At 38.6% G+C, this 14,625-nt stretch overlaps 1 protein-coding gene across 2 annotated transcripts in view; it reads left to right on the forward strand.

Moving 5' to 3' along the window:
* The first annotated feature begins 9,919 nt into the window (after positions 1–9,919).
* The window catches only part of SMYD1 (SET and MYND domain containing 1), a 338,058-nt gene continuing 333,352 nt past the window's right edge, over positions 9,920–14,625 (forward strand). Inside the window, exon 1 of one of the 2 annotated variants that reach the window (XM_044062105.1) lies at positions 9,920–10,176. In XM_044062105.1, coding sequence (XP_043918040.1) covers positions 10,040–10,176 — 137 coding nt within the window. In that variant the 5' untranslated portion in view covers positions 9,920–10,039. The remainder of the gene's footprint in view (positions 10,177–14,625) is intronic. The other variant, XM_044062106.1, reaches the window with a different exon arrangement.

The raw sequence follows: 14,625 nt of genomic DNA on the forward strand, positions 1-14,625 counted from the left end.
TGGTCTGTTCCTCATAAAATTTATGATTTTCTGGATTTTTGTGGCAAATCAGTGAGGATTGAATTCTGTAAATAATGACAGACATTTGAGTTTCAGACTTCATATTCTTCAGAAAATGCACGGTAAAACAAGACCTTTTATTCAAGCAACTTTTTAAGTTTATAACAGCAATATTTTAAATTTGCCCTTATTTTGGGTGCTTTGTCCCCCAATTATTTTTGGCTTTGTCCAGATTTGTTTGCTAAGAGATTGAGAGCTATGGTCAGATCTTACCAGGGAGGAAATGACATTGGGTGTGATGCAGCATTCTTCCAAATTTATGAGTATGAGGTCTATTATGTTGGAAACTCTAGTGGGCGTATGCACTAACTGCTTAAAGGTGTTTGTATTTATGAAGTCCAGGAATCTCTCTGCCTGCAGATTTGGGGCCATGTGGGATTCTCAGTGTATATAAAGATAATTAAAGTCCCCCATAAGTATGGTGTTAGGTTGGATGGTGAGTGTCTTCAATAGGTTTAAGTATGTGCTATGAGTTTCATGGGACATAGAGGGTGTCCTATAGCTTGTTAGGATATGGTATGGGACTTTATCTATGGTGACCTGCACATAGAGAAACTTCAGTGCATCATCCTGTTTAGCCAACCAAGAAAAATGCTTGTTATTGATTCATATAGAGCAATCCACCTTTAGTCCCTGTCTGTGCAGCTACTGGTCTAAAAGTGTGAAAGGTACTGAAATCTTGCACTTCCAGGGAACTCTCTGCAGCTTTAAACCATATCTCAGTAACTGCACAGATATCTATATTCTCTACAGTGAGGAGGGCTTGGAGAGAGTTTAGCTTTTTGTTTAGGCTCCTAGCATTGAACAGTAACACATTGAGTTTCAGTTGAGTTGATTTTTGCCATGTCTGTAGGTCAATTTGGCATTTCTAAAAAAAATTGCTTTATGGGGAAGGATAACATTTTAGCCTGTATTCAAAAAACTAGAGGGGGCAGGTACAGACCATCCCTGGCAAAGCAATATGGTTTGTTACCCATGTCTTCCCATGTTTACAAATATTAGATCCCCTTAGAATGACGCCAGAAACTCAGCCAATTGTTAAAATCGGTCATCTTTTGTTGGTAATGTGGCATAATTTTTGGTGAAGGTAATATGCAGCTCAGTTCTAGGTTCATACCAGCCTGAGACACATAGTCAGAGAGATCTATAATATCTCTCATCATATAGTCCAGAGAGACATGTCTCAGGTCATTTACACCTGCATGGACTATGATGGAATCATACTGGTACCTGTGGTGCAATGATTTGAGTGCGTATGTAATTTGGTGGATCTTGGCTCCAGATAGACAACTAACTGTTATCTTAACTTTGTTCAACTTATTTAGAAGGACATAAATATGTCTTACAATGGAGTTCCCCATAGCTAGTGTCCTGGGAAGTGTGTTTACTTGCCATATGAGCCTTGTATTTGGGCTCCACTGACTAAAGCTATATGTATATTGTTAGATGTTGCTTTTGTTGTGTGCTTTTGGGTTTACTGAGGATAATCTTTGCTGATGGGTATGCTAGGAGTTATTTTTTGTTTATAAAAATTGCAATTAAGTGACTCAACATATGTTGATCTATTGTGTGTGTTGTCTTCTATGTGTGAGGAGTGCTGTGCGCATGGTTTTGATGACCTGATGTGTGCTTTTATGGAAGAGTTTAGCTACACCTCTCGTATACTGTATCCGTTACTTTAAGGATTAAGTGGTTGTCAGTAAACATGAGACAATTGCTACATTGTCTCAATATATTCATATCTGTCGGGCTGGCTGCAGAGAAATTAGGAAATTGCATATCCATGTTGTTCAGTCCCCTAATTGGTGAGCTACAAGGGTGTGGCATATGGGAGTTAACAGAAGGCTACTATGGGAGCTTTTTTGGGAATCGGTTGAAAGCAGCCTAGGCTATAAAATACTAAATTTAACAGTACTGCCACTCAATTAGCAATTAGCTTCTCTAAGCTTGTTAGTGTGCAAGGTATTTACTCTATATTTACTGCTTTACAGGGCATTATTTTATGAGCAGTTGTAAAGGGGAAATGTGCTTTTAGATGTTTGCTTCTTTACAGGGCACTGTCATGGTGAGCAGCTCCGTGTAAATGTGCCGAAGTTATACCAGCACTTGAAATACAGAAACCTGACTACTGAACCCTCTGGCCAATAAAACGAATACACTTAGAACCCTTTTGCGTGCTTCCCAAAACAGACAGACCAGGCAAACACCTACTGCCACTAGATGAGTAATCCCAGTCCTCCTAATATAAAAGCACAGTAAAAGAGTGTCCAAAGTGAAATGCTACCACAAGCAAACTTAAACCTAATGAAAGGCAATAGGTAATTCAAGATAACAGCAGTATACTTTAAACAACTTATAAAAGTGTGATTATTCTATAAAAGTTCTTAACTTTGTAGAAATGAGCTAACAGCCACTTGATTATGCAGAATGTATAAAAGCACTAAAAACAAGATGAGCTAAATAATAATCCCTTTGGCAATAAAACAACTACATGCAAGAATCTCTAGTGTGTTTCCTCAACCTGTACAGAGCAAGCTATCACCAACTGCCACTAGATGGAAAATCATTGGTCCTCTTGATGCAAAAACACAAAAGAGAGCTTGATGGAGAAAGTAGTGTACTTTTACACAATGACAGCTAACTAGATAATGAATTCAGAGCAAGTAAATCAGTAGAATGAACAATTAGAGGCAAAATGCATTTTTTTCACAAGGAAAGGCAAATAAACAAGTCAAGATTTCAACAGCAGCGTGGAACATGAAGAGCTTATAAATCTCAATTTACAGAGAGGGTGGGCAGCTTATAAATCACCAAGCTGAAAAAGCAGATCAGACAAGACAACATCACTGATATGCTCTGTATATTTAAGTATTACTCAAGAAACAGGTTAACCAGTGAGGAAAAGCATGCAAAATGTGCAGCCTGGTAATTTAAGTGCCTATCTGCCACATAAAAAACAATACCAGGCAAAGCAGATTTCTTAAAACAGAAAACAAAATGGAACTAGTAAAACAGAAAGCAACTCTATCCATTTAAACAACTCACAGACATATAAGCAGATAACTTTCCTCACCAGCAGGGCATCAGCAATGATGCTTGTAGTTTTTGCAGGCCTTAAGTCTTATCAGAAAAGATAAGGCAAGATATATATGTGGGTATAAATGACTCGAGACACACTACTCTGCACCATATGAAGAGGGACATCATCGAGTTCTTGGAATATGTGTCTGTGGTATCTGTGAATCTAGCCTTGAGCAGTATTTTACCATCACCAGGAATTATGCTGTAATACAAACAAATAATTATCGACTTTAACAAATGGTTTAGCTTCTGGCGTCATTCAAAGGGCGGATACAATATATATCGTTCTGGGATGAGAGAACTGTCCTAACTGCTTTTCTAGGGGTGGCTTGCACTTATCCCCCCAAGGCTTTTGTATATCGGCTAAGTCCTTGTCTACCCCTATAGTGCCTTTAACAGCCAATGACAGACTTCTAAAGGTTCCAATATAACAAAACAGAATCCAGGTCACATAAGAGTATTGCTGCTTAATGCTAGGTGCCTACACAAAAAAAAATTCACCACTACAAGTACTCCTTATCCTAGAAAACATTAATATACACATTGTCACAGAGATTTTGATCAAAATCAATGAAAACACTCTGTCTTTGCAAGGTTTCAATGCCTAACACATGTTCAGGCCCAACGAGTTTGACGAAAGCAGTAAAGGTGGCAAGGCCTCCATATTCTTAAAAAAATCTCTTCCAGACTCTGTAAACAAAATAATTACCTAGAACTCCTTCATATCTAACTTACTATTAACAAATCACCTTATTATATCATAGCTTACTATAGGACCCCCAATATGACCTCATCATTCCACACCTCTTACTTAAATAGTATAGAATCCCTATGCATTAAGCCAAAGACTATTTTCTGGGAGACTTCAACTACCCTTCTATATGTTAGAAGACTTATACATCCTCAAACATGTATGGCGAGAAATTTCTGGACTTTATAAATACAAACCCTCTGGACCATTTAGTCTACACCCCTACCAGGGGTGATAAAACCCTGGACTTGGTTCTTACCAACATGGGACAGCTTTGCTACCACCAATTGTCACTTCCTCACTGGTCAAACTGGACCACAAATCTATCACATTCACCATAAGACTGAAGCAGGAAGCATACCTCAGTATACAGAAATCATGCTATCATGCTAAGGCTAATCTACCAGTACTGAATGATGAGATGACCAGATTCAAAATCCCCCCAAACCTAATGACCCCATTTTATATGCAGAAACTTTTGGCACCAAATTCTATTCACATGTACAGTAAATAGCTGCATAGACATATCTGTCCCCTTCCGAAGTAAACACAAAGCAAAATTTAAGAATAAACTCCTATAGTGGAACCCAAATATAAACAGAATCTATAATAAAAGAAAAAAAACTCATTGCATGCAACTTAACTCTTAAGTTGTTAAAAATGATCTTACTAAACTAAACAGAAACATTTAGACCTGACCAAGTCAACCAAGGCCAGATATGAGGTAAAACTAGCCAACCAGGTGAAGGATAATGACAGTGCCTTCTTTAAATATATTAGAGACCTCAGAAGCAATGCTCAGCACTGCACAGAATTAATAGTAACCTGATATTGCTTACTTAGCCAAAGAGGACATAGCCAATCTACTATCACTTCCCTACCCTCCCCTCCTATATTCTCAGATCATATACCTGCATCTACACCTCCCTCAAACTTCCCAAGTACAAGGCTTCAGGGCAGTGGCCAAGACCAAGAACACCAATACTACTTCATGGATCTAGATAACATACCAGGCTGCCCTCAGGTCAGTCTGAAACAGGACTTGTCGGACCCTATGCATATGGCAATTTAATATCAGCTTCCAAACAGTCTTTGTGTCAGTTGAATGCAGGATGGAAAAGGTCATCCTTTTACACAAAGCTAAGCTGGAGAATCAGTGGACCCAGGTAATTATAGACTCATAAGCCTGACTAGCCTTATCTGTAAGACTATGAAAAGGATGATTATGGAATTAATAATGACACTGGAATCCTACACACTCTTGACCAAAGGTGGGATGAGTTAATCAGGGGCTGATCCTGCCTATTTATCCTGGTTGATTTCTTCAGGAATGTATGGAGGCAATGGCTGAGAGCAAATCAGTGCATACCACATATCTAGACCTCACCATGGCATTCAACAACATTCCACACTCAGGTGTCATGGATAAACTCTCCCAGCTAATTTTAAACCCCTATGTAACTGGTTGGATAGCAAATTGGCTCACAGACAGAACCTAGAAATTGGTTGAGCAGTTCCCAAATACCTGACCAGGAAACAGTAAGGGTGGAATGACATATAAAACACCCCAATAAAGTAATTACTTTACAGTTTTCTCAGTCATAGCTACAAGTGCATAATACTGTTTTCATTTTGTTTTGACATCCTATAGACAGCAATATCAGCCTCTAGCATGGTCTGTAAGCTCAGTGCCAGCCAGTGTGGCAAATACCCAGTTTAGAAAGTAGCACCGCTGCAAAACAAGCTGGTGCCACACAGGTAATACCTAATACAAGGCAAAATATGCCCTGGTCCCTTACACGAGACATTTGCTCTCTGGATGATAAAAGCTGTAAATTAACTGTCATTACCAGTAGTACCACTCATTTTACATAAAAACACAACTCTCCCAGCAGAGTTGCTTCCTGTTTCATTCAGTAACAAGGCAATAGAATGGTAAGAAACAAAATGTGTTTGAACCTTAAAACTGCCCAACAGCTAGACTAGAGCATAGGCTAGATGCCTACCAGAGTTTTCCCTTTGATAAGATTTCTTGACTTTGTAAATTCAAATGTCCTGGAACAGCTAGCCGTAGTCTGTACTCCCACTAGGGGAACAAATATCCTAGATCTGGTATTCACAAATATGGGAAAGTGCTGCACCCCCCCCCCCAGTGTTATATCCACACTGGTAAGATCAGATCACTAAGTGGTTTTCCTTGAAACAAGGGTAAAACTAGCTCTCCACCTAACTCCAAAAACTTTAAGAACTTCTCTAAAGTAAATTACCCCCTATTAAGGGACATCATAGCTAGTTTCCAAGCTTCCCCAAATCCATAAAACACAGAAACCTATTCAGAGGCATACACAAAAGCCCTGTATTACCATATAAACAACTGCATAGAAATGGCAGTACCAGACCAAAATAAAACCATGTCAAACCGCATAAACAAATCACCTTAGTGGACCCCTGGTATTAATAGGTTGTACAATAAAAGAAAGAAAATCCTGACAAGAAGTGAGAGGGAATGTGCACAACTGAGTAATAGGTCCCTCATTAGTCTAAACAAGTGAATCAGGGTACTACTCAAGTCTCTGAAAGCAGACTTTGAGGTAACAGTAGCCTCCAAAGCTAAGGATAGCCATAAGGCATTTTTCAGTTATATCCGCAATCTTAAGGGTAACACCCAATAATGTGCAGAATTAGTTGTAGAGGGCATCACCCATACTCAATCAAAAGACATAGCAAATCTGTTGTCGGACAAATTCAACTCAAATTTCGCCTCCCCATCACCCCCAGTTCTCTCCCAAGAAATACCCTCCACAATTCCTCCACCAATTATTACCAAATAACAGGTTGCCACTGTGCTCTCTAAAGCTAAAAACACAACTTCAGTGGGGTCTAACAATATATCAGGTTGCCTCTTAAACAGTTTAAAGCAGGATTCATCAGGTCTATTAGTATATCTGTTTAACCATAGCCTCCAGACTGGCTTTGTCCCAGTAGAGTGGAGGACAACAACAGTCAGTCCTCTGTATAAAGGGGGACCATCTACTGACCCGGGAAATTACAGACCCATAAGTTTCAGTAGTCTTATATATAAGGCCATGAAGATGATAATTACAGACCTGATAAATAAAATAATCATGGACCTGATAAATAACATAGGAGATCTCCAAACAGTGGACCTGACTCAACTGGCTTTATCAAGGGCAGGTCATGCCTACTGAATCTGGTGGATTCCTTTGAGAAAGTCATTACGGCCATGGATGAGGGTGAAACAGAACATACCGCTTACCCTGAAATGGCCAAGGCATTTGACACTAATCTCCACTCAGTTATTATAAATAAACTCACAAAACTGGGCATAAACCCCTGCATCACCAGATGGATATCCAATTGGCTCATGGACAGGACACATGTGGTTAAAGTGGGTAAATCCAGATTCAGCAAGAGGCCTGATACTAGTGATGTGCCACAGGGCTTAGTACTGGGACCACTTCTGTTTGAAATATACTTCTCTGAAATCAAGGCAAATGTGGAAGGCCTCTGGATGACAAAGTTTGCTGATGACTGCAAGCTGGAGCAATCACTGAATGCCCCAGCAATGTAGATATCCTTCAGGAGGGTCTAGATCAGACAAATGAGTGGTGCCAGAACCATAGCCTAAAACTAAAAGAAAAAATATATTATCATACCTTTTGGGAAGTCAAATGCCCCTGCAAATTACAGCATCAATAGCACACCACTTAGAGTAACGTCAGAGATGACAGATCTAGGTACACAGCTAGATAGTTGCCTGAACTTTGACTGCCATGTGTCCGCAGTGGTGAGGACACCCTTTTATGTGGCACAACTTATAAATAAATGTATGGCATCCAGAGCCAAGGAAATTATTCTCACAAAGAAAATCCAGGGTGTAAAGAACATGAACTATGCAGATAGACTAAAAGCCCTATCCCTTTAGTCTGTCTCTTATCGACTATTAGGGGGTGACTTATGCCTGACCTACAAGGCACTCACAAATCCAGCCCTAATGTTGCTGCTAAACATGCTCAAGTCAAACAGCATGAGGGTTACCTGATTTAGGGATCTAAACTTAATCAGCGATTCAAATAAAACATGCTGGAGAGGCAGATATGTGTCTCAGAGACTGCCCCTTCTTTGGAACCGGCTTTCTATTCACATTAAGCAGAGTCCTTCCCTGGCCTTCTTCAAATGCAATTTAGATCAGTGGATGGGGAATCACAAATTCACACCAGGGGGTAGTACATATGCCCCATATGGAGCAATCTGTAAGATATTGAATGAACAGGCACACATCCATGCCATCCTCTTGCCCCTAGGGGCTATATATTGGGTTAAATCAGTTGATATTGGTTAGGCTTGTAAGGGCCTTTAAGCCATTAACCTAGTCATCTCCTATAAACCTGTAAGTAGATGCAGAACACAAAAGAATAGGCCTAGGTCCTCACAAGTACATGTGTAACTTTCACAAGGATTTTAAGAAACACACTTCTTGGTCAAGGCTTCTGCCATTTAGACAACCAGAGAACAAAGTATGATTTATAGCTGTGATGTTTAGAAACATAGAAGAATTGAGTTTGACTGCTGGTAATGACTGTTTTTTTTACTGAACCTAAGCATTTCGGCACTTATTAGGTGAAATAAAAATGTTACGAACAGTTTAGTTTTCCCTTGCTTTGGAAGAACTGCCATAAACTGTGAAGTCTTTAACTTCCTCACTGGTCTGACCTCCCAGTATCTTCAGGAAAGTTATTCTAGTCTACTAACATGCTTGTGAAAAAGATTACTTTTTTTACTTTTCCATCTTGTAGCATGACTGGAGTCTTTCACTGTATCTACATTTGCTGAGCAAACTGTCTTGCAACAATGATCTACTCCTCACAGAGTAAAGCCCCCATCCAAAAAAAAAAAAAAAAGGTAATGAACCTGTGGCAGGAGCATAGTTAAATAAACTACATTAGAAGCCTTACTGCCCATCACAGCATACTTCTATGTGGAAGATCTAGTTAAGATTTGGTTGGTCTTACTTTTACCAAGTAGTGGTGACAGGCATATTTGTTTTGAAGGCAGAAACTGCAGACACTGCGTAAAAGTGTTTAAGTATTGCCTTTAAGGAAATGTTGTTTGTGTGAGAGCAGGAGGGTCTTAAACATTATTTCATAATGCTGTGCACTCTTTAGAAACAAACTGCATCTGACTTTCAGAGACTCCTGTAACTATTGTCTCATTATAACCATGCTGTTCAAATGGCTAGCAACTCGACCTTAGGGAAACAGTTTTGTGAATGAACACGATACCTGTATGTTACTACAAGCCAAACATATTTCTCCTGATGACATGGTTGAAACATCATATAATCTAAAATGCAACTGGTTTAAAAATTCACAATGTTCCAGTGCCATTTCTCTTTAGTTTCTGTTCTCTTCAAAAGTTCACAATGTTCTGCATGCTTCCAGGAGGCCATGGAGTATATATTTCAAACAGCTCTGGAGCTTTCTGGAAGTTTCTTTGTGCTCTCTGTCTTTTAGACTCCAGAAGAGTCACAAAGTTTCTTCCCTACCTTGTCTATAAAGAAAAAAAAATCTGATTTTTTATTTAAATTTCTATAATTTCTGTAATGCACAAAACAAGTTCAGAAAAAAAAACTCTCCATTACAGAATAAGTTTGTGTCACAAAATTAAGAAGGAAAATGAAACACATGCAGCTAACATAATAGAGATCGCTCAGCTGTTACATTTTGATAGACAAAACCATCTGGCTTCTAAAAATACACCAGAGTAGTGAAGTTGCACAGTGCAGGGCAGAACCGAATAACACATACTCATTTTGTTACAAAATTAGTAATAAAATAAAATAAGTAACACATATTCATCATTAACAAAGCACAAGGTCCTTTATAGTCTAAAAAAGGAAGAAGGTATTCTTTAAAGACCTAGTAGAGAAATATAAAAAAAACTGACACCATAGTGGAATAGCTTAATTAGAAACTCTCTCTCTTTTTTTTCCCAGTAGGCAGTTCTGAGGGGCAAGTCCATTTATAGTGCTGGCTTTAAGGAATTTTTAAAGAGCTGAAGTGTCCAAGTGCTTGTGAGACTCAAGGTTGAAAGTTACTTGCACAGGCTCTGGATTCCATCACTGGAATGACTGTTGAGACTATGGAGAACGTAGAGATTTTTGATTCAGAAGGCAAAGGAAGGGGCCTGAAAGCAACAAAGGAATTCTGGGCTGGGGATGTTGTCTTTGCTGAACCTCCATATGCTGCAGTGGTTTTTGATAGGTAAGTAGTAGCTTTTATTTTTGCCATGACTAGAAGGTTGTGTGACTTTTATGAACGGTTTTCTAATATTGTGGTACATGAAGTCAGTGAAATGAATCATTACTCATTACTCTATTCATTTAATAAAAGAGTACTCATGCTATTAGTCCTCTAGGTATGTGCTGACAGAATTTTACATTCTGATTTTGTACTTGTTAGGATGCAGCTGAGTATGTTGAGTGAAAAATCTCTATTTTACAATTGCAATATGTTAAATATGTTATGCACCACAGCACAGTGCTCCATAAATACATGCGCGCGCACACACACACACACACACACACACACACACACACACACACACACACACACACACACACACACACACACACTCACACACACACACACACACACACACACACACACACACACACACACACACACACACACACACACACACACACACACATGTATATGTATATGTACCCTGACACAATACAGCACCGAGTAATGTAGCTTAATCTAGTATGACATTGAAAAGGATAATATTATAAAGAAAGCCAAGTATGCTGATGAAGCTAGTCCTGCTAATATATTGTATATATTCTGCTTTGATATCATAAGTGAGCCTACTGTGAAATAAATAGTATTTAATTATATCCTGCAAATCCTCATAATTAAAAGCTTCTTCACTTCCTATAGCATTGTTTGTTTGTGTGTGTGTCTGTGTGTATGGATGTGTTTCTTCTCTCCTGTACCACACCTCGAGCTGAAATATTACTTGGTTCTCTGGCTCTCAACTGTACAGATTTTCACAGAATGTCCAGAGTTTTACTCCATATTTTTGGTCCATTTTTCATAAAACTGTTTTTCTGGCAAATTAATGGCAAATCATTAAAGACTGAAGTTAGAAAATAATGACATATATTTGAGTTTAAAAATTGTCCCTGTTTTTGGGCCTTTGTCTCACTTTTTTATGGCTTTGTCCAGATTTCTTGCTATAAGAGGTTGAGAGGTATGGTTCCCCCACAGGTGTAACTCTATTTTTGAGGTTGACTAAAACTCCACAAATACTTCTATGCATAGCTGATGACACAAACCACAAATGAGCATATTGTTATATATAAATATATATATCATACCTCTCAACCTCTTAGCCCAAGAAATCTGGACAAAGCCTGACATTATGGGGGTACAAAGGCCCAAAAATAGGGACAGATTAAATACTGGTCTTATAAACTTAGAAAGCTGCTAGAATAACAGGATATGCTGTATATAAAATGCATTTTCTAAAGCATAGCAAGTCAGAAACTGAAATGAATGACACTATTTATTGATTTAATTCCTCAGGTCATCCCATTGATTTGCCAGAAAACCAAACATTTTATGAGGAGCAGACTGAAATTCTAAGGCAAAAATCTGGACATTCTGCAAAAATCTAAACAGTTGAGAGGTATGTTGTGTACACACCTATAGGGAAAGCATTATTTTTGGCAGAACTGTACAGACAGAATTTGCACAGCAGTTAAAGTAAAATGCTAGGAAATATACTGGCATTCTAAAACTAAGGCCAGCTTATAAGGATCTGTGTGGACCCAGTGAAAGCATGGTATATTTGGAATGTCTGATTTAATTTTGGCAGAAAATCTGCTTTATATTAAAGTGGCCAGGTAGATAGAATTTCAGCATTACAGCCGTTTCAGCCTTGAATGTTATATCAGTGGCTATTTGGTGAATAGTAGCAAATGCACTAATGTAGTGTTCTTATTTCTGGTGTGGTAGGTTTCTAGATACAGCATCTGCCTGCGAGCTGCTGGATTCAGTCCCAAACTCCAAATCAGACAACCATGCTAAAAATACAAAAGCAGATACAAAGGCATACTTTTTCCATTTGATGATATAGCTCAATTGAAAGTAACCACCTCATAGCTCCAGAGATCAGTTTTGAATTCCTGTTACCCGTACATTGTTGGCAGAATAGCATTACTTGCAAAAATGCTTTTCTGCATGAGAGGCAGTGCTCAGTGGATAGGTTTCTACCTCATAGCTATAGGCTTCATGCCTAAACTCTGTCACCAATAACATACCAGTACTTGCTGAGATGTAGTATTCTTGTTGGGTCTATATTATAACATCGAAGTTCAATAACTTTTAATTTTATAATATCGAACCCTTTAGAGCAAAAGCTGACAATAGCGAAGCCTCGGAACATCGAAATTTTACCTAGGGTAAGATTTCAGTGGTCTGTTCCGTGGCTTCGCTATTTACAGCACTGTGGTGCGATGGTTATGGACCAGGTTTAGGGAAGTGAGCGAACAGAGATTACGGATTGGGTTCAGGTAAGTGTGGTGCGATGGTTACGGACTGGGTTAAGGTAAATGAGCGAACGGACTGGGGTAAGGTGAATGTGCGGTAGTTATGGACTTTAGGGTTAGGGCACGGGTGAGGTGAGTGTGATAGTGATAGACTTTAGGGTTTGGGGCGGGTTAAGTGAGTTAGGGTTAGGGCGTGGGTCAGGTAAATGTGCGATTGTGTGGACGTGAGGGTTAGGGTGGGGTAGGTGAGTTAGGGTTAGGGAGTGGGTAAGGTGAGTGTGCGATAGTTATGGACCTTAGGGTTAGGGTTGGGTTAAGGTAAGTGGGTAGCTAGTGGTGTATACCTGGTTTAGTGTAGGGTTTTGTGAAGTGTATGTGTGTGGATTATTTATTTTGGTGTGCTTGAGTTGTGTGTATGTTTGTCTGAACAGTGAATTTTTTTCCCTGTGAAAAAATTCACTATTCTGACTGTTCGTTTTTCTGGTGCTTGGATTGAATGGGGTCAATATTATAACATTCGATGTTTTTAGACTTTGATGTTATAATATAGACCCTTCTTGTTGCATGTGGCTAAATGGATATGCTGCCTACCACACTGCTCATGTGATCAAGAGTATATCAGTTAGTCCCAGAATGCACATGCATTCATGCATGTGCACGTGCTTGCATGCACACACACACACACACACACACACACACACACACACACACACACACACACACACACACATATCTGCATACCAAGACAAAAAGAGGAGGGTGAGGGAAGACCTTATTGTTATACATATAGCTGCAAGAATTGTACATCTTGCTTCTACACTGCAAAAATGTTTCAGAAAAAATGCTGTGTATGGTATAATTAATAATAATAACTTAAGAAATTACTTATGTGCAGAAGGAGTCAGAACGTTATAGCAGAACAGTCAGCTGGTTACTGGGCAAATCTATTTAGTATTTTTTGTGTGTTTTCACAGATTATGTGCAGTGTAGGACAGGGTGGACTTGGGAAATAGATTGTGGGGGTATGGGTGCATGTTAGACAAGCTTGATTTATCCTAAGGCTTAAAGCATAGTTTAGAAAACCTCTTTAACCACAAGTTGGTATTACTTGGAATATCAGATTCAGTACAGGTAATCACCTCCTTTTTATCTTCTCTGTTTATATTTACATTATCTATTGTGTTTATCACAGAGAGTGTACATTAAATTCTCATTGTGTTTTGCGCATTTCTATATATTTGGTTCAGAACATTTTTTTAAAAATGATTTTAAACGTAAACACATCACACAGTTTTGTTAGTATATATTTCTGAGGTTATAATGCGTACTTGGGTAGATAGATGTAGAATAAACTTGAAGTACAATTGCTAACATAATGAGAAACTGCAGACATTGTCTCTGCTGGAATTTATTACTCACTGCTTGAACATGTCACCTATCCTATCCAGATAGAGAAAGGAATTAAAGCAGTGCCCCGCAGAAACAAACTGTAGCACATAGATGACCTATAAATAGTAGCATGGTTATCACATTTGACACCATCATTCAATAGCCTGTATATGGCAGCTTTCCAGCCATTGTTAACTAAGCAATCTACTACTTAGAAATTCATTGGTGAGCATTCCATAATTATTAATAACTGATTAACACATAGCTTTTCACACATTCATATCACATGCATATTTTCATTAAATCACTTAATGCTTCTTTAAACAATGAGATCTTTTTCCAAGCTTGTGTTGATAAAACATTTAAGCTGAAAGGACTGGTTTTGTGGATATATTTGCCAGAGGCTTTTTTCACTTGTGTACCTCTTTAAGTTTTTTAACAGGTTAGAGAATTCAAAAAGTCACATGCTGGAGAAACTTTCTAATGAAACAGCATAGTATCACTGTAGCGTTTGTGTAGGCCAGCAGTGAAAGGTTAACATGTCTTATTCACTTTCCTAACCCATGATAAAGTTATACTTTGTATTCTGAGGTAGAAGCAGATCACTAGAAGTCTCATGTCTCTGGAAGAGTTTGAGGATATTATAGGCCTAGATATGTGGCCTAGGCTAGCAGTGAAAGATTGACATATCTTATTCACTTTCCTAGACCATTATAAAGTTATACTTTGTGTACTGAGGTAGAGGCAGATCACTATAAGTCTCATG

The sequence above is a fragment of the Protopterus annectens genome, chromosome 2.part1 (genome assembly GCF_019279795.1).
Source record: "Protopterus annectens isolate FY-2018-M chromosome 2.part1, PAN1.0, whole genome shotgun sequence".
Classification (NCBI taxonomy): domain Eukaryota; kingdom Metazoa; phylum Chordata; order Ceratodontiformes; family Protopteridae; genus Protopterus; species Protopterus annectens.